The 21,187-nt window shown below is 36.0% G+C and overlaps 2 protein-coding genes across 2 annotated transcripts in view; one reads left to right on the top strand and one right to left on the bottom strand.

Moving 5' to 3' along the window:
* LOC139125324 (HAUS augmin-like complex subunit 5) overlaps positions 1 to 5,758 on the top strand; it is a 106,804-nt gene extending 101,046 nt beyond the window's left edge. The window contains exons 16-18 of the mRNA XM_070691423.1: positions 2,745 to 2,882; positions 3,548 to 3,680; positions 5,277 to 5,758. Of these exons, the coding sequence (XP_070547524.1) occupies positions 2,745 to 2,810 (66 nt within the window). The 3' untranslated portion in view covers positions 2,811 to 2,882; positions 3,548 to 3,680; positions 5,277 to 5,758. The remainder of the gene's footprint in view (positions 1 to 2,744; positions 2,883 to 3,547; positions 3,681 to 5,276) is intronic.
* Positions 5,759 to 13,891: 8,133 nt separating this feature from the next.
* LOC139125378 (uncharacterized) lies at positions 13,892 to 19,583 on the bottom strand. The gene is made up of 6 exons (XM_070691471.1): positions 19,346 to 19,583; positions 19,030 to 19,103; positions 18,002 to 18,115; positions 15,922 to 16,047; positions 15,468 to 15,529; positions 13,892 to 14,053 (listed from the first exon to the last, which is right to left on the bottom strand). The coding sequence occupies exons 2-6, from the start codon at positions 19,033 to 19,035 to the stop codon at positions 13,978 to 13,980; spliced, it is 384 nt and encodes a 127-aa protein (XP_070547572.1). The 5' UTR covers positions 19,036 to 19,103; positions 19,346 to 19,583; the 3' UTR covers positions 13,892 to 13,977.
* Positions 19,584 to 21,187: the final 1,604 nt, after the last annotated feature.

The following is a 21,187-nucleotide window of genomic DNA, read 5'->3' on the forward strand; positions in this document are numbered from 1 at the left end:
AGGAGATCTGAATGATCATGCATCTGTTGTCACTGATTATATCAATTTTTGTACAGATTCCATAGTGTCTACAAAGTCTGTTTTAGTCTATCCCAATTCAAAACCATGGGTTACTTCAAATATCAAATTCTTACTTAAACAGAAACAATCAGCATTCCGATCAAGAGATAGTCTTCTAAGGGCAAATAGATTACTACGTGCAGAAATCAAGGAAGCAAAACATAAATTCAGGAAGAAAGTTGAAAGTGAGTTTAGTAACATGAATTCAAGGAAAGCTTTTCAGTATTTGAAAAAGATGTCCGGTCAAAGCGTCGTACAATCAACATCATCTTTATCTGATCCACAATCATTGGCTTCAGATCTTAATATGTTTTACACCAGGTTTGACAAAAAAGACTTTTCTGCAGAATGTAACAGAAGGCTGACCTCCTGTCCACTTCCACTTCAAAATGACATAGTCATTACTGCTTGTGATGTACGGCGCCAGCTGAAAGGTACGAAACCGCGCAAAGCCGCAGGCCCAGACAGTGTTACTGGTCGGGTGCTGAGGGCGTGCGCTGATGATCTTGGTCCTGTGTTTCAAAATTTATTTCAGCGTTCCATTGACACTGGCACTATCCCTAAAATTTGGAAAACGTCGACAATCGTACCCGTTCCCAAAATTTCATCACCTTCTGAATTAAATCACTATAGACCAGTAGCTCTCACATCTCTCATTATGAAATGTTTTGAAAGGTTGATCCTGTCAACTCTCCTCCCCACGTGCAATCAAAACTGGACCCAAATCAGTTTGCATATCAACATAAAAGAGGTCGCTTGCCTTCTCCATAGATTGTTAGAACATCTTGATAAAGCTGGTAACTATGCCAAGATTCTATTCATTGATTTCAGTTCTGCTTTTAACACTATTCAGCGACATATTATGATAGATAAATTAATGAAGTTCAATGTTCCATCTTCAATTATTCATTGGGTTTATAATTTCCTAACTGACAGACCACAGTGTGTAAGGGTTGGACAGTCCAAATCCACGATGATTTCTACAAACACTGGTGCCCCACAAGGATGTGTTTTAAGTCCGTTCTTGTTTATTTTGTATACAAATGATTGCCAAAGTAGTTCTCCAACTAGCCCATTTTCAAATTTTCAGATGATGCAGCTGTACTTGCTCTCCTTAGTGACTTAAACTCGAAAATTGATTACATAAATTCTGTTAAATATTTTTCTGATTGGTGTAGCTCGAATTTCCTAGAGCTAAATGTATCAAAGACGAAAGAGCTTACAATCGACTTTCGTCAGGTTCCTGACCAACATGACCCGATTTGTATTGATGGAGAACCTGTTGAACAAGTGACCTTTTTCAAGTACCTTGGCGTAATTCTCGACAGTAAACTTTCATTAGTCATCATACAACAGCCCTTCTAAAGAAATGTCAGCAGAGGTTGCACGTGCTTAGGAGGCTGCGTTCCTTTGATGTGGATTCACATCTGTTACTCTTACTATATCGGAGTATTATTGAACCACTTCTGACTTATTGCAATATCTGCTACTTTTCGTTGCTCTCTACCGTAAATCGCAATAAGTTGTTAAAAATCTCGCAAACTGCTGCTAAGATAATTGGTAGACGCACTCCGTCCCTTTCAGTGCTCACGGATAGTGCAATACTGCGCAAAGCACGATCAATCACTGCTGACGTAAACCATCCTTTGTATTCCTCTTTTGAATTATTGCCTTCAGGAAGGAGATTTCGCTGCTTGAAGTGTAACAAATTAAGGTACAGAAAGAGCTTTGTCCCAACAGCCATTAAGAGACTCAATCTCTGAAGTGTATTTTTTTTCCGTGTGTTTCTGACTTAGTTTGTGTTTGTTTTTTTTTTTTTTTTTATGTCTGTCAGGTCGTTATTTTTATCCTCTGAGCTGTAAGGTGATTATCCTTTTTAGGACAATAAAGTATATAATAAATAATAATATTCCATGTTCTGACCTCGGATTGTCTTGATCAAGTTGATGGTCCTGGAGTGTCAACATATACCGGGGTCCAGACATTTCGCACCAAAACCAGGTCGTCCAACACAACTTCGTCCCAAACCATTTCGTACCAAATCCACTTCACCCCAAGTACAACCTTCTACTAAAACCAGTTCGCCCCAAGTATAGTACCACCATAGGCCCATACCTAACCGTCCTGAAACAACAGTGTACCACAGCGTTGTTTTTACCTTCAACTTGGAAGCATTAGTGTTTCAGGACATTTTTGCCACCACGAACCATTTATTCTTGCAGCAAACCATAAACGATAGAATTAGAAAAAAAAGGATAAACGTAAACTACTAAATGCTACAACTAAGGTGCCATGCTCGAATTGCGTGATGTCCTTTTCTCAAAATGTCTATACTTTCGAAGTGGTTTTGGTGTGAAGTGTCTGGGAGCCTATATGCCTGCACCTTTCAATCTTTACTACCACTTGAGACACAAGACTAGAGATATTTTCCCAGCCAGGAAGACATTATTTTTGAATCAGAAAATTGATAAATATTGGTGTAAAACATTTTGATTTTGTACTCATAGTATTAGAGTGTGTCTTGACGTTTCTTCATGCTGTTTGTCTTCTGTAAATGTATTATTGTCAAAATGTTGACCTCATTCTTTTATTCCTAATAAATTTAAAAACTGTTAGGTATATTTATCATGCATGCAGTAAATAAACAAATTAGTGCTAAGATTGACTTCATTTGTAATTTGCAGGCCCCAGAAAGTCTGTTGCCAAGGGTGATTGACTTGAAGATAGAGATGGACGATTTAGTTCTTTGATCGCATCACAGGAAGAGCTCAAAGTGACCATCACCAGTTTACAATCAGGAACCAGCATTGATGATATCAGATGTGAGTTTGCCATATTTCAAGTTAATTTATTCCGTCTCCTTTGGACTTCGTCGAAAGTGATGCACCAAAACTATGGAAAGAAGGCTGGAATAGACACTTGTCATAAATTGAATATTTAACTTTTTCGACGATGGAAATTTTGTACCAGGATATTGAAGACAGGCAAATCCACACTTTAATGTGGGAACCAAAAACTTTCAAAGATTAAAGATGAATGACTGCCTTGCCTTATACATGTATTAATGAACACACAGTATAATACACACATTATCCACACATACTATATACATGTGCACATACATGCAGTACATCCTGCCTTTATGCATGCATTATACAGAGATATATGCATAAATACATATGTACATGTATACATACATAGATACATGCATACATACATACATGCATACATACATGCATACTTATACATACATACATAAATACATACTCCTATGTGTATGTACACATTTAATTATCAAAATCCATTACAAAAGTTTTGACTTCATTTTGTAAATTTGCAAGCAAACCCTCAGTGTAACTTTGAATGATGAGATAGATACCCATGCTGTTCATTCTGAAGTGTTGTTGTCAAAGCATGAATATGTCAAGACCCAAATTTGAATATCTCCTTTGCGAAAAATCCTATGATGGGATGTTTATCGCTACAGGTTTAATTGAAGAAATGTCGATTCATGACAAAGAACAGAAAAGACGTCTACTTCCAGTTTTGCTGCAAAGACTGTCTGAGGTCCCTCCTGCCAAGGAAAAACTAAACAGAATCAGAAACCTGGTAGAAGAATGGTATGTAGACTTGGACTTAATTTTATCAATGGATTGCTTTGTTAGAACAGAGAATTTCTTGAAGCAAGGCTGCAATTGAAGCAAGGCTCCAAATTAACTTTTTTCTTTGCATGCAGTGAAAGTCCTTCAACACTCATAACTGATGATGTCTTTCTTGACTACAGCGGCAGATAGAGTAATCAATCAGTCCAAGGACAACTTTCTTCAAGTGCATTCACAGTTTGTAAACAGCTTAACTCACACACACAGAATAAAATTTGCAACCTATCTGTTGCTTTCATGACCTATTTGTTGCTCTGATAACTTTTACCAAAACTCTCTTAATAACTTTACTTTAAGGTCAGCAATTTGGGAAATTCTGCACTCAGTTTGTTATTTTTTAAGACCATTGTAATTACAGTATAACAGTTCTCTGCCTGAATCATTATTTGAAGTTGTTCATATGTGTCAAGATCAGTCCATGTTCATAACTATGGCTACAAGACGGTAATTTATTGAACTTTGATGGATTACCTCTTCTCAACAACTCTGTTATTTGTGTTGTTCTGTTGTTTTAAATTCACACAAAAACTCCATTCAAACACTCATACAGCCAACATCACTTGAAAATATGGAATCACAAAGTATTCATCCAAATCGTTCTGAATTAATGAACTTCAGATAATGGAGACCTCACAGTTTATTATTTAGTGATGTCTTGTCACTTGACAAATAAAATGGGAGACATTGTTTTGATATCAATGTTGTTATGATCACGCATGCAACATCAATGTCATAAATTGTCTTCCCTGTGAAATTATCCTGACTTCCCTGCACTGAGTTGTATTTGTGTTCCTTGATCAGAATTTACCCATTAGACTTGGCATTTATGATAATGATGTTTTTGTAGTGGCATTGAAACATGGGCATTCAATGTAGTTGCCATTTGAAAAAAAAATTGAATCAAATGGTTTCTCCACTGTTACTGTTGTAGGTTCTACCTTTGATCATTCAATGTGCCATATATGCCTAATATAAAAACAAGAATTGTCAAAAAATGCCCAAAGATAGTTTATTATATATTATATATTATAGCCCAAACATGGGACTATGTGCCCGAGGGTAGGTGACCATTTGCCCAACGTAAGAATGGCAAATGGTCTCCTGCCCGAGGGTACATAGTCCCTTGTTTGGGCTATAATGATTTTATTACATGCCTCTCTTACTCAGTTTGCACCAAAAATATTTACGTTTATCGGCAAATTATAGTCAAATGCTTTATTTTCATTTTAGACGAAAAACGGTTAAAAATAGAACGATTTTCATCATCGAATGGCGCATCGATATATTTAAACTACTGTTATGCGGTTTATCAAATTTTTATGCGAAAGTTTCCATAAACCGGATTTTCTGTGAAAACATGCAATTTCAACATTTACATCAAAAAGTTTTCAAGTTGAAAATAGTTCCGGTTCACTTTCAGTCCAGTGATGACTATGCGGCCCGCGACGTCATCGGCGAGTTACCATTGAATCCTATGGAGCGCGCGACGTTCGATATACGAGGCATGTAATAAATCCCTTTCTTGACAGGTTATCATTCATTTTGTCTTACCAGGTGGGAGCAACCAGCCCAGAACATTGTAACCTGGCTGCAAGTTGATGACAGAACATTTCAGCAAGTCAGGGATCAGTGGACTGCAGCTGCCACACAACTGCTGCAGTAGACACTAACTGATGCAGTAGACATGAAACTGATGCTAATTAAACTGTACATACAGAATTACTTGTTGAAGACCTTGTCTTGCAAACTGCCGTTACTGATGAACTGTGTCACTGTTGTTGGTAACTTCAGTATCATAAGATAGCAATTACACTATATGCCAATATGAACTCACTCCCATGTTACTGTCTTCAACAGAATCTCATGCAGTTCTGTTGTTGCATGAGCTAACATGACTGCTTCCTGTATTCAAAGAATTGTATATGCATCAATAGACAGCAATGAGACAAGAAAACTTTCTTTCTGTATCTCAGCATTGAGAAAGTGACATGACTTGTGCAGACTTATCATACTACACACCAATAATTAACAGTGAATTCTATCATACTACCCACCGATAATTAACGGTGAATTCTATCATGCTACACACCGATAATTAACGGTGAATTCTATCATGCTACACACCGATAATTAACGGTGAATTCTATCATGCTACACACCGATAATTAACGGTGAATTCTATCATGCTACACACCGATAATTAACGGTGAATTCTATCATGCTACACACCGATAATTAACGGTGAATTCTATCATGCTACCCACCGATAATTAACGGTGAATTCTATCATGCTACACACCGATAATTAACGGTGAATCTATCATGCTACACACCGATAATTAACGGTGAATTCTATCATGCTACCCACCGATAATTAACGGTGAATTCTATCATGCTACACACCGATAATTAACGGTGAATTCTATCATGCTACCCACCGATAATTAACGGTGAATTCTATCATGCTACACACCGATAATTAACGGTGAATTCTATCATGCTACACACCGATAATTAACGGTGAATTCTATCATGCTACACACCGATAATTAACGGTGAATTCTATCATGCTACACACGATAATTAACGGTGAATTCTATCATGCTACCCACCGATAATTAACGGTGAATTCTATCATGCTACACACCGATAATTAACGGTGAATTCTATCATGCTACACACCGATAATTAACGGTGAATTCTATCATGCTACACACCGATAATTAACGGTGAATTCTATCATGCTACACACCGATAATTAACGGTGAATTCTATCATGCTACACACCGATAATTAACGGTGAATTCTATCATGCTACACACCGATAATTAACGGTGAATTCTATCATGCTACACACCGATAATTAACGGTGAATTCTATCATGCTACACACCGATAATTAACGGTGAATTCTATCATGCTACCCACCGATAATTAACGGTGAATTCTATCATGCTACACACCGATAATTAACGGTGAATTCTATCATGCTACCCACCGATAATTAACGGTGAATTCTATCATGCTACACACCGATAATTAACGGTGAATTCTATCATGCTACCCACCGATAATTAACGGTGAATTCTATCATGCTACACACCGATAATTAACGGTGAATTCTATCATGCTACACACCGATAATTAACGGTGAATTCTATCATGCTACACACCGATAATTAACGGTGAATTCTATCATGCTACACACCGATAATTAACGGTGAATTCTATCATGCTACCCACCGATAATTAACGGTGAATTCTATCATGCTACACACCGATAATTAACGGTGAATTCTATCATACTACCCACCGATAATTAACGGTGAATTCTATCATGCTACACACCGATAATTAACGGTGAATTCTATCATGCTACACACCGATAATTAACGGTGAATTCTATCATGCTACCCACCGATAATTAACGGTGAATTCTATCATGCTACCCACCGATAATTAACGGTGAATTCTATCATGCTACACACGATAATTAACGGTGAATTCTATCATGCTACACACCGATAATTAACGGTGAATTCTATCATACTACCCACCGATAATTAACGGTGAATTCTATCATGTACACACCGATAATTAACAGTGAATTCTACTGACCTTGAAATGTTTACTTGATTAGTGTGATAGAGGCAGCCACCAAGTGTTAAAGAGTCAGCAACAACAAGAATGAAAGTCTTCTTCCACCAATTATTCCATCATTGTGATTTTATAGTACCGTGTCAATATCATCTACATTGATGTTATTTCATGAAATCTTTGAAATGTGACTTATTAGTTTTGTAAACTACTGTCACGCAACACTGTGAGTGGAAATGACAGTTTATCATTAAATATCAATACAATATGCCTATGTCCCTGCTAGTACGTCTCCTTCCAACAATCACTCTATAACACTAACCTGTCTCCTAAAAAACTAGTATTAATATAAACATCAAATGCACCAAGCAAAGAACACAAAATATATGTGACTTGAGGTCACATTATAATACCCTGTGTGTAGTGACTACACAATATTTTGTAATCCCAGTGGGCCATTGTGATAGTGTGTCGCTGTCTGCAAAAGCTATAAAGATTGCATTTAGGTGTATTTTAACCTGATGAGTAGGTAATCCTTATAACTTGATGCTAAAGAAAATCATGGTTTGTAAAGCCAGGATGTTTAAAACGTTCACTTGGAATTGCAGCTATTAACAGTCTTTGAAATATGACCTATTAGTTTCTGTATGTCTGTATGACATCTGCAGTTTTCAGGTGGGCTAAAACCTGCAGATGTCATACAAACATACAAACACTCTTGCAAGTATGGTAAAACATACATTGCAAATCAATTATACACTCAAACTTACAGTTTGAGCTCCCATTCAACAAGTACACTCTGCTATGAAAGGATGTTTGGTATGTCCACCTTCAGTCCTGACCCAGCTGAAAGTCACTTGCAATTTTCCTGTTGTATTAAACCAACACTTACTTCATCAAGACATAACCTTGAAAGCTATGCCTGTCATCACTTGTTCCTGATAAGATCATCATATTATGTCACTTACAGAAGACACTGTACATGTATTCATATGTGATGAATGTCTTATAATTATATGTAGCAAGTACTTGTATTCACCTAGTGTGCCTTGATTATAATGATATCAAATAAAACCTGTCTTCAATGCACATGCTTTGTTAGAATCAAGTAATTAAAAGTTATTTAGAAAACATGGTTGATTTCCATTTCCAGTGTTTGGATAAAATTATGGCACATTTTATGGGATTAAGAGATATATTTCACAGTAACAAAATAAAAATCACATTCAGAAATTTCATGCTCACGCCTTTTTTAACAGTTTTTCTCCATAGAGCTGTATAACTCCCATGATGTCTCACATGATAATGTCAAGAGCTGATTCCAGGAATGACATTACAATTTATCGACTTATCTCTCTTTTGCCACTTTTTCAGCCAGATCTTTGAGAGCTTAGTTCATAAATCTAATGTGTTCCATGCATAATTCTCAGCACAAGTTTCTCCCGCACAGATCAGCAGCCGCTAACCCCGTCTCTTACAAAGAGACAAGATTAGGGGTTGTTTTCTGACCGAGATCGTTTCTTCAGGTACCCAAGTCGACAGCTTTTGTACAATTTCTACAAAGCTTTTGATTTAGCTTATCATAAACTTCTGGCTCATAAACTACAATTTTTGTGGTTTACACAGTAACCTACTGTCATGGTTTCACTCATACCTTGAGGGTGGGAGACAGAGGGTTGTCATCGGAGGACACGAGGCTGACAAGTCTGATGAGAAGTGTGTCCCCTCTTTACTCAGTCACTCTTGTTATTTTCTTAATGATCTACTACTTCCATCAATCATTCCACCATGTCTCTCTATGCTGATGACTTAAATTTTGTCGGCTCATCAACACTGAATCTGATTGCAGGCTACTGCAATCAAATATTTTTTCTAGTTGGCAGATAGCAAAACTTTGAAGTCCATCCGAATCCTAAAAAATGTAATGTCATCTCCTCTTTGAATAAGGGGAACATTGTTAACTTCAATTACGGCTTCACACCTGTCACAAAGACCTTGGCGTTTTTTTCTCTCTTGCAACTAAAGTTTAGCCCACCACGACAACCAGATCATTAAAAAAAACATGTTGGTTTCATTAAGCAGACATACTCTGATTTTACTGATACTGTTTCCATCAGAAGTCTTTCTATTTCTCTTGTTAGGAGTATCCTGGAGTACTGTTTCGTACTGTTGTCTGCACACCATAAATCTTTTATCGACAAAATTAAACAGGTTCTAAAGAAATTTATAAAATTTCTTCGTTTTAGGGAGGAACAGAAGTATAATATTGAAAATTATTATATTTATGTTATTATTCTAATCTTTTACCATGCTACATACGTCGTCAAATTTAAAATCTTTGCTTTGTTCACAAGTGTGCCAATTTTGGCTGATTGTCCTGATATTGCCTGCAAGCTTCATTTTTACGTCCCTCCAAGGCGTCTCAGGTTTTCTGACTTATTCAGGATACTCAATCATCGAGTAAATCTCAGAAAGTATAACACCATGTGAACTAATTTGCGATAATTGGATGGTGAAGTAATGTCGATTTAATCTACAAATGTGATCTCATCTGCTTTTCTTTTTATATTACACACTTGATTTTATGAGCAATTTGCAATATTGCAACATTCAGCTATATGGCACCTAACACTTTTGAGAAATTTGCAAAAAATGAAAATCCAAAATTATCACAAATTACTTCCAGTTGTGTTGTATTCGTTTTTATCTCTGGCAACGAATCTTATAATAGTGTCTATCGTTCTGACGTTGATCTGTTTTGCTAGTTTTGTGCTTTTTAACCAAAGCGTTCACAGATCTCTTGCCGATAAACCATTCAGTGCTTAACGAAGTTGGTGTTTGTCGATCTATCCTTTGATATGCTGCGTGTCTTTCTTTGTTTTGTCTTGTCCTATTATTTGATTTGCTCCGTTCATTTTATCGACCGCATCTAGTCATTGGGCTTCGCCTGTTGGATGTCAGCATACGTATAATAAATAAATAAATAAATAATAGATAGATAAATAAAAAATTGTGTGCTTGTGTGTGTAATGTTCTTATTATACCGCGAGTTTTAACTAGCTGCAAATAGTATACCGTAAACAAGACCAACAGATGGATTGTTTCGTCATTATCCAATACGTAATAATGGAGGTATTCTTATTAACTACACGAATAAATAAATGTAAGAACAAAAAGATATTCCTAAAAGCTTTAAATTGATGTTGAAATACTCTGAGCATACAACATATACAATCATACTCTTCAAGATACGACTAAACAGATACTCGGTATTTGCATTGTCAGAAGAGATAAAACGACAGGAATGTCTCTCAGATGTCGTGGCGGCGCTGTACAATTTCCTGGTTAGTGTCCTGCTAAAGGTCACATGAGGAGTTATATATAAACAGATTGTTTAGGCCAACTTACACAAAAAGCCCTCCGGTTACGTTTGAGAACTCTTGAAATATGCCTGTTGAATGTCCATAGAATAAGAAGCGGATACGAGACACCTTGTTTTCGTATTTTGTATCCAGGAAACATGATACTATAAGGGCAGAGACTATTTTTTGAGGTAAGGACCGATTCTGTAGTGTCCATATTTCTCTGTTTTATTGGTTATGTGCGAGTGAAAATTTCTTCTCACTTTTCCTGGTTTTACGTATGATTCACTTAGGCTCTAAATATAACCTTTACACAGTTTGACAGAAATGTTCTTCATATCCTGGAATTTAGAAATTTCGGATTTTTCTTGTAGTCTTAGGTGGTAGGCCGTCACATGATCAGGCTGTTGGGGGAATCCCCTTTACGAGCAAAGCGCTGAGTGCACACTCACAAATTTCCAGACCACAGGTGCCGCCAACTGGTAAATTTCATCAATTTCACAAATCATTACAAAACATGTTTTGAAGGCTGATATACGGATTTTGCTTATTTTTGACCTTGACCTAAAATTTGGAGGGGAAAGTAGAGCTAGCTATTCGTCACCGCGCTCCCACTGACATATACGGAAACTGAATTTTGATGCAGTATCCATGTATGGTCTGCCAGCTCCCCACTCCCCATAACAATTTAAACTCCCCACTGCCCTCTCTCTCCTACTGAAATCCCCTTAGTATAGCCCAAGATATCCATTGAGCTATATTACCCAGATCAACGCAAAACCGTGCGAGCAGCATACTTTGGAACTTTTTAGGCGCGTAATCTCCCCTCAAGTTCTATCCGCCATGGCATCCCGCACCCCACTCTATGTGTACCCACTGTCAAAAATTTTTTCCCTCCCTCAGAAAAAATGGAATTTCTTCCCCGCCAAGAGTAAATATCGATGTTTTCTCTCTCCCCCCCCCCCCGCTGATTAGTTTTTGAACTTGCCCGCCCGCTGAAAAATTGCGCACGAACATCTTTTTGCACGAACAGCTTAGTTGGCTGCACCTGAGACCATAATAAAGTCTCAGCTTCATAATATGGTGTTTTTGCAGACTTTGTCAAATTACAGACAGTAGAAGGCCCCCTCTGCTATGGTCGAATACGTCGAAGAAGATCTAGATCAGATGAATTAGTGTTTTTACGATCGGCATACGCTATCTAGAGCCAGCTCACAGGCGTGGTGTTTTCTGGGTAGTTTCTATAAGCGTAGTTATTCTACGTTTCGACGTTCTCTTCCGTAGCCTAATCACGTCGAAACGTAGAATAAACTACACTTAGGTAGTTTCTATAAGCGTAGTTTATTCTACGTTTCGACGTTCTCTTCCGTAGCCTAATCAGGTCGAAACGTAGAATAAACTACACTTATAGAAACTACCCAGAAAACATCACGCCTGTGAGCCAGCTACTAGCTGAGCTGTAAAGATTTTAAGGTAAACAAACAAACAAACAAACCGAGATCAGCCTTGCGTATGCATTTTTTTGCAATCGCATTTTTCAGAGTCGAATTGATATCCTATGACTAGACTGGCGTAAGCTATGAGGGTAGATATCATAAAACAAACTTAGAAACATGATGGTTGCAAAATGAACACTGGAACTGAATGAGCTTATATTTGCAGATTAAAGCGACATAAGTTCACTGTCCAATTTATCAAAAATTAGTTCCAATCGTGTTAGTTGAAGTTTTTATTCTATAAACATATTTTCTGGGTCAATCAAACTTGACTTTTTAACGGAACAACATATTCTCTTCGATCGATTGACCCTATCATCATGTCGTAAATCAAACTTCCCCTTTGGAAATCATAACAAGAAGTTGATCAGCCATTGTTGACATTGGTGTAAATGGAGCTTCCCTGGCCGCCTTACGTTTTTCGGTTTTGTAAACAACGTATGCCATGCCATGCCAGTGTAGGAATTTGTTCTTTCGTTATATATTGCTTGTACTCATAGAATAGTTTTTGATCGGTCCAATCATCATCAAAATTGTCTTCAAAATCGGAGAAAATTTCGCGTGGTTTAGTGTGCATGTCACCATACCTGTATATTGATTCGTTAGGTTTTGGTTCAATCTGTCACACATCTGCGAAGAAATCAAGAAGACCGTCCAGTCAAAGCCGGCCAAGGTGATAATAATAATTTCATTTTCGGATGAACGTAACCCATATGTCATAAAAGAAAATACCAAAGTTGACAGTCCCCGAGTTCTTTTAGGGTCTATGGACGCAGAAGGATCGAAAAGACAACATGAGGTGCCGATTTTGGGATTTACCGTGCGCCATTCATTACGGGGATGACAGTAAAAAAAGACAGAGTTGGATAAATTCTTACTTATTGAAAGATTTTTGCGTGATTTGTAACCTTGGCTTAAATTGAATAGGCGAAGTACATATGTTGAGGACCATCAAAATGGTTCCACATTACCTGTTAAGTAAAACAAATTACACTGATGTCACCTGCGCAAGAACGTCACAAGACTTCGTAAGGGCTACGCAGTATATAAAACTGTCGGGATAACCTTTCCATTTGACAAATAGTACATTCTTCCATTCCATTTTCTTAGTCTTCGGTATTTTTCCACTCGGTATAAATCGGCACGGCCCAGCAGGCATATTTTCTTAGAACGTCGATCACAGTTAGTAGATATCGAACAGCAGTTGTCGCTAGCAACAACTTGCATATCAGTGAGTTCAGCTTGCCATTCGTTTTTTTTCTATGACAACTGTGAAACTGGTGCTTCTATGGATTGGCTTGCAGAGACTTGTGTAATTTGTCTGATCATACACAGCTAAAGACTGACAGACCTGTGCCAGGATTTGACTGTAACAGGTCTGACACATGTGTGCAGCATATATGACCGAGCAGGTATTCTGCAGGTCTGGCATATCTGACCTGCAGCATACCTGCCATGTCAGGTATGCTGCAGGTCTGATGAGACAAACATGCAGCATACCTGCCATGTCAGGTATGCTGCAGGTCTGATGAGACAAACATGCAGCATACCTGCCTGGTCAGGTATGCTGCATGATTGATGAGACAATCATGCAGCATACCTGACAGGGCAGGTATGCTGCAGGTCTGATGAGACAATCATGCAGCATACCTGCCTGGTCAGGTATGCTGCAGGTCTGATGAGACAAACATGCAGCATACCTGACATGGCAGGTATGCTGCAGGTCTGGTGAGACAAACATGTAGCATACCTGACATGGCAGGCAGGCATTTCATCACTCCAGCATACCTGATTGTGTTTTTCATAATGGTACACCAAGGAAAATATGCCACTGTGTCTTCTTAATGTCTCCACGTTGCAAATGACCTAAATGCTTCCTAAGTTAATAATAAATAAATACGATCGATTTATGTGTGCATGTGTGTTTGATTTGTTTGAAAATACGCACAGACAAAGCATACTTCTTTTCGGCCAACATTTTTTTTGAACATCCACAAACATTAACAATAACATGCAAAGAATCAAAGCTGCAAGTTGTAGGGCCAAGCACTTGCAAACACTGGCAAAAGTACCTGAATGGCAATAATAACACTCAATGATGATACTCCAATGCTGATGGTATTACAAATAATTAAATTAAATGGTGTCGCACATTTGGTTACTGAATTATAGGAACATTTATCTATCTATCTATCTATCTATCTATCTAGAAAATTTGTATAGCGCCAAATATCCAAAGTTAAACATGTTCAGTGGCGCTTAGAGTTTGACAATGAAAATTCTCTCTGGAAGATGCAAGATTTTAAGTGTTTTTTGAAATTGTTGACATTAGGAGATGTTTCTATGTCCAGGGTAAAGAGTTCCAAACCACTGTAATTGTAATTTATGAATCAAGGTAAAAGGTTGTGTGGGTCTCTTAAGGATTTGGCGAAAAACTTGTTCCAAACTTTCTCCATGTATACCAAAAATCAGACTTCTATTTCTGTTTGCTTGCGCAAAATGAGAAATGCACATAATTAATGAGGTACAGGATGAGGAGCAATAAGGGCCCCTCACTACTGAATATTAAGGGTGTAGAACTTGTGGTTAGATATTTAAAGGCATATATGCATATATGAGGTCAGAGGTCACTGAGGTCACATGACATTTTGTCAAAAAAAATTTCCTCCTATTATTATCCCTTTGTCAATATACCTACATTATTCGATTGACAACACCCCTCTCAGATTCTGGTATAGTCCAGATTTATATGGCTTTAGTTTTGCTACAGAGGTATAGCACAGGTCAAAGGTTATCGAAAAATGTGAAAAATGTTACTTTAAAAATCTTCTTACAAAAATTAATGTGCCTTTGAAATGTGGCATGAAAGAGCCTTATCATATAGTCTACAAATGTTGAAACAAAACTTTGATTGATAAATTTTTATGCAAATGCAATGGATTTAAAAGTTTCAATTATTAAAGATTAAAATGCACTTTTCATGATAGCCAATATGGCCGCCATGCCACGTGACCGATCCAAATGACTTTTGCAAACCTGAAACTTAGCACTAATGATGATACAGGTGAAATTTCAGTTCAATTGGTGTGTTGGTTCTGGTTCTGGTGTTTTTAAAGCTAAAATTGGTATTCAAATCCAATATGGTGTCTAGCAGAGCTGGGTCTGTGAATCATAATCCAAAGAACTGTTGTTCGAGTCATCGTTTTCATCATCAGTACTGGTATACTGTTGCATTGTGTCGTTTTGTAGGACAAATTGCAGATCAAGTTTCCATTGCCAACAGTTTCATACCAGGTTTGATAAGAAGACCAGAATCCTTTCCTTTCAGGTTGCTCTTCTCTTTGAAATTTCCTCTGAGTGAAAAAAGAATAAATATACAAATATATATTAATAATGAATTTCTAAAAGCTTGTTAAAGTAAATATGCATTTTTATTGTTGATTTTCAATTAAAGCTTAATCCTGTTGCCAAAGGTGCAGAAAGTTTAGTTTTGAATTAAAAAAATCAATTATGTTGGTACATAAGACCACATGACATTCAGTCATGCATGGTATGACATAATATGAGGCAGTCCAATTATTTAACAAAACACAACACAGCATTACAGCATACTTGAGGTAACCTAGAGGTGACATGATGTTGAGTTGTGAACCAAAATGTTGCACATATAAAAGGTAAGTATTGGTCGACCCATACATTTATTTTTTCAGATCGACTAATATCAAAGAAAAAATATAACCCTCACCAGTAATGCAACACAAGTTTGTATCATTGTAGTTGGTACTGTCATTTTGTTGCCACATAGGTCGGCTGTTAGTTCTTCAGTTGTCATTTTCTTGTACTTTTGTTTGGTTTCTTCCACACATAGAATCTATAAAGTATAAATAAAGTGATATTTTATTTGATGCTGAAAATAATTGCAGAAAATAGTAGAAATAGTAAAGGTGAATGTACTTTTAAATTTCTCTTTTTTATAAATCTTGCACACCTGTTAAAAAAATGTTGAAAGCATATGTCATCATTGTTTCATTACATTCTGTACATTACATTACATTCATCAATTAAGTATGCAAATTAAGTATGCAAATAAGGAATTGAAAAGTAAAATTGCTTTATGACTTTCAATAATGTTGTTATCATAGTATTTTGGTCAAGTCAATCAAGATATATAACTATATCTTGATTGACTATAATTAGGAAATTTCATTAAATATGCAAATTAGGAATTGGCTGCAGTAAAAGTGCTTGATGATTTCCAATAGTGTTGTATGATAGTATCTCCCATGTACATAGCAAATTTGGTCAAGTTATTCAAAATATATAAACCTAATTAGGAAAGTTCATTAAATATGCAAATTAACATTGGCTGCAATAAATATGCAAATTAGACTTTCAATTCTGTTGAATCATAGTATTTTCAATGTCCATGGCAATTTTTGTCAAGTTTGGTTAGGTCAATCAAGATATATAACCTTAATTAGGAGAGTTCAGTAAATATCCAAATTAGGAATTAGCTGCATTAAAAATCCAAAATGACTTTCAATACTGTTCTACCATTGATAGCATCTTCGATGTACATAGCAAGTTTTGTCAAGTTTGATTGAGGCAATCAAGATATATATCTCTAATTAGGAAAGTTCATTAAATATGCAAATTAGGAATTAGCTGCATTAAAATGTTTAATGACTCTCAACAATGTTGTATCATATTATCCTCCATGTACATAGCAAGTTTGGTCAAGTTTGGTTGAGGCAATCTCTAATTAGGAAAGTTCATTAAATATGCAAATTAGGAATTAGCTGCATTAAAATGTTTATTGACTCTCAACAATGTTGTATCATATTATCCTCCATGTACATAGCAAGTTTTGTCAAGTTTGATTGAGGCAATCAAGATATATATCTCTAATTAGGAAAGTTCATTAAATATGCAAATTAGGAATTAGCTGCATTAAAATGTTTATTGACTCTCAACAATGTTGTATCATATTATCCTCCATGTACATAGCAAGTTTGGTCAAGTTTGATTGAGGCAATCAAGATATATATCTCTAATTAGGAAAGTTCATTAAATATGCAAATTAGGAATTAGCTGCATTAAAATGTTTATTGACTCTCAACAATGTTGTATCATATTATCCTCCATGTACATAGCAAGTTTGGTCAAGTTTGATTGAGGCAATCAAGATATATATCTCTAATTAGGAAAGTTCATTAAATATGCAAATTAGGAATTAGCTGCATTAAAATGTTTATTGACTCTCAACAATGTTGTATCATATTATCCTCCATGTACATAGCAAGTTTGGTCAAGTTTGATTGAGGCAATCAAGATATATATCTCTAATTAGGAAAGTTCATTAAATATGCAAATTAGGAATTCGCTGCATTAAAAATCAAAAATGACTTTCAATACTGTTCTATCATAGCATCTTCAATGTACGTAGCAGTTTCGTCAATTTTGATTCTGTCATTTTCGGATATAGATCCCTAATTAGAACAGTTTATCAAATATGCAAATTAGCAATTAACTTTCATGTCAGTCTTACGTCTTTATGGCCAATAAATCCTTGTGTGATCAATATATGTAGCAAATTTTTTTCTACAATCATTAATTATGTAAATGAGCATGAAATATGCAAACCACAACCACAACAAACTAATCACTTCTTGCCGTTCGCAAACTGCATCTATGTACCAAATTTGATTCTGATCCAATCAGCTGTTCTTGAGATATTTCCCCAAAAAGACAGACAGACAGACAGACATCGCTGCGACATTAGCTCAAATGTGTGAACATTTGAGCTAAAAATGTTCTCAATTTACCTTCCTTGCTTCTTCTTGCCTCCATTCCCCAATCTTTATTTTGCAAAAGGATAATAATTTTTGTAGAATGGCCATATTACTTGTAACTTCTGGTACTGTATCCTGGAGCATATCCTGTAATTTGAACATGATGGTCCAAACCATATTGATCACGGGTCTTGAGTGCAAATAATTGAAACAAAAAAAAAAAAAAAAATACTGCCTATATACAGCTATCAAACATAAATTTGGGTTACACAAATCATTACTTTTAATTTAACAAAAGTAATTTAGACTCTCAAATTCTACAGTTCTTTTTTGATCTACCATTTTGGGGGGCTCATCTTGAAGCTCCTGGAGAAGAAAAACTACATTGTCTTTGTTTTATAAAAATCCCAAATCAATTTTCCCAAAAAGAGTTAACACAAGGATGGTTGCCCTTTTGAATTCAAGATATTGCTAAATGTTAGGCAATTTGTTTCACCAATTCCAAATTTTGCACAGTGACCCTGAATTTTATTGTTGCTGTTGTAAGAGAATGGCAAAGAAACTTTCATTTAGGAAAGTTTGAGCAAAGTGTGAGTCTTTCACTTTCAATGTGCATATTATCTTAACAAAGTCACACTCTGACACTTATATGAAGTGTTGTGTATTAATCAAATATAATTTAATTCTATCCAAACATCTTCAATCACCACTCAGTTGAAGTATTAAAATAAGCATACGGATACATTTTTTAAAACCTGAAATGATGACAAATTAAGCAAGTGTAGTTTTAGAGAGACATTACCTGTATACCAGTTGCAATTTTTCAATATTCTTTTTCAAAAAAAAAATCAGATTCATGTATCTGGCTGTCAGAAAGGCCTTCCTATGTAAAGTGATAATTGTAACATGTTGACAAATGGAGTCAAAGTTTCATTCAATCATCACTGATGACGTTTCTTAAAAAAATATAGAAATGAAAAGCTAAAGTGAGTATGTCATCATGCCACAGGAATTATTCATTCAATTAAAACTCAGGTTCTATTCACTCTATATAAACTCACCAACATTTTTTGCCTTGGTACAGTCCTGGAGGTGTGGTTAAGTACAGTTTAGCCAGTGATGGGACAATGGCATTCTGTTGAGAAATTAAAATACGAATGTTTTACCAACTGTTTGAGTGACTTGACTGAATATTAGTCTTTCACTGTACATATATTTTAGTTTCATCTTCATGTAAAATCATTGACATTTATTAAAGTATATGTTTACAGTTTCTTTTTGTTTAATTGAGAACCAGAGGAATACACTGAAGGTCTTTGTGTTTCAAATTATTTTTTGTTTTCCACTGAAGCAATAGGATGTCATTTTAATACTTACATATTCTGCTGTTCCTTTACTTATTTTGAAATCCCTTATGTGTCGTTTGTTTAGTTTGTTTACAGTCGACCGCAGTGCTCCAATCATTTTCTTCATCTCACTCTGTTCCTTTATCATCACATCAATTTTTTTCCCTTGTTCTTCCATTTTCCTGTTCATTGATTTTAAAGTATTGTTGATGGATAACATTGTTGGTATGGCATGACCCGAACTCTGCTGACTGGAGGCAACTGCTGTCATGTCTGGAAATGTAAAAAAGCATTGAGAGTCTAATCCTGTTTTGGTATTTTGACAATAACTTTAATAAAATGTGTTTGCCCTAGAGTACATTGTGTTAATACTAATAATATGAACATACTGTATGGTATTGCTGTTTCATCCATTGAATATAATATTGAGGAAATTTGTATACAGGTGTTCTTTGGCTTTTTGTCAGATTAATACTGTAAGGGACTGATCAGTTTCTTTGGGTTTTGGAGGGGGGTGGAGTGTATTATTTTTTGGACATCAAAAAGTGGCTCACCCCTATCCAACATTTAAAAACAGGGTGACACCCCTTATTTTAACTTGTGAAAACTGGATGGATCTCCCCTACGACAATGGTAAAACAAATAGTGTTATATTATATATACATATATTTAATTTTTTAATATATTTAAACATTCAGTCATTCTGTATTATTGTGAAATTGTTGACATATCAGTTGTGAGACAGTACTTTCAAAGTTTGAATTTTAAAGTTTGAATTCAGTATTGTGAATGAGTTGTGAATGTATTTCAGTGGGTAATGACTGGTGTCTGCAGTCATCCAATTATATCATGAGAAGCCATAGAGAGCTATTTTTGTTGTAGCCAAATCTGATTAATGCAAGTGTCTGTGAGGGCCTTTTCTTTCAATGTGGAAACCGTAAAAGTACTGCCTTTTGTTAGCTATCATTATACTCATGAAGAAAATCAGCTTTTACCTGAAACTTGTGACCTGAAGGAACTAGCTTCATTGATTATGAGAACAAAAATATCTTATCATTTTACTCGTTCTAAAACATGTTACTGTGTCAAATGTATTGTGAAACACTAGTGTACGTTGCTTTCTTATACTGAATTCTCAAAAAGAAAACAGGAAAGGATCAGGAATTTGTCATACTTTTCGTATGAACTGCAGGTTCTTATGATTAGTACACTTTGTACAGCAGACTTTCAATGTGCAAACATCCAGATATAGACATATTTCTCTAATATATTAAAGTTCTGCACCTGAAGGATATATTGAAAACTGTAACTGAAAGGTGCACTTTGTGTCTGGTATGATACTTTGCAAAACAAACTTTCAATATGCAAACATGCATTCAGATACCTCAGATATATATATATATATATATATATATATATATATATATATATATATATATATATATACATATATATATTGTAAATCAAAAAGCACACCACCCACTACTCCCCATCGAGTATTTCCAAAACATTAACACCCCCCCCCCCCCAAAAAAAAAATCACCAAAGTCAAAAACAGGGTACACCCCCAACCCCTACCCCCCAACCTCCACCGGCTGAAGAAACTGACTGTCCTTAACAAGAAATATATCACAATATGTAGAAGTGATGACAATGCCATGGGCGAAAAAAAATGCACTAACCTTGTCGTAACCTCTTGGGTAGGGCCAGTGTCCGGAAAAGTTGGACTCATGCTTGCAGAGTCGCCTGTTGCGCAATGCATTGTTTTTTGAACTTTTTGCTTTCCGACGGAGGTCGTGATCGATGCTTGTGGGTACTAGGCCCTGCCAGTCCCGATAAACTTGTAGATGGTTTTCTATTCATTATTAAATAT

Source organism: Ptychodera flava (assembly GCF_041260155.1).
Source record: "Ptychodera flava strain L36383 chromosome 3 unlocalized genomic scaffold, AS_Pfla_20210202 Scaffold_25__1_contigs__length_14229661_pilon, whole genome shotgun sequence".
Classification (NCBI taxonomy): domain Eukaryota; kingdom Metazoa; phylum Hemichordata; class Enteropneusta; family Ptychoderidae; genus Ptychodera; species Ptychodera flava.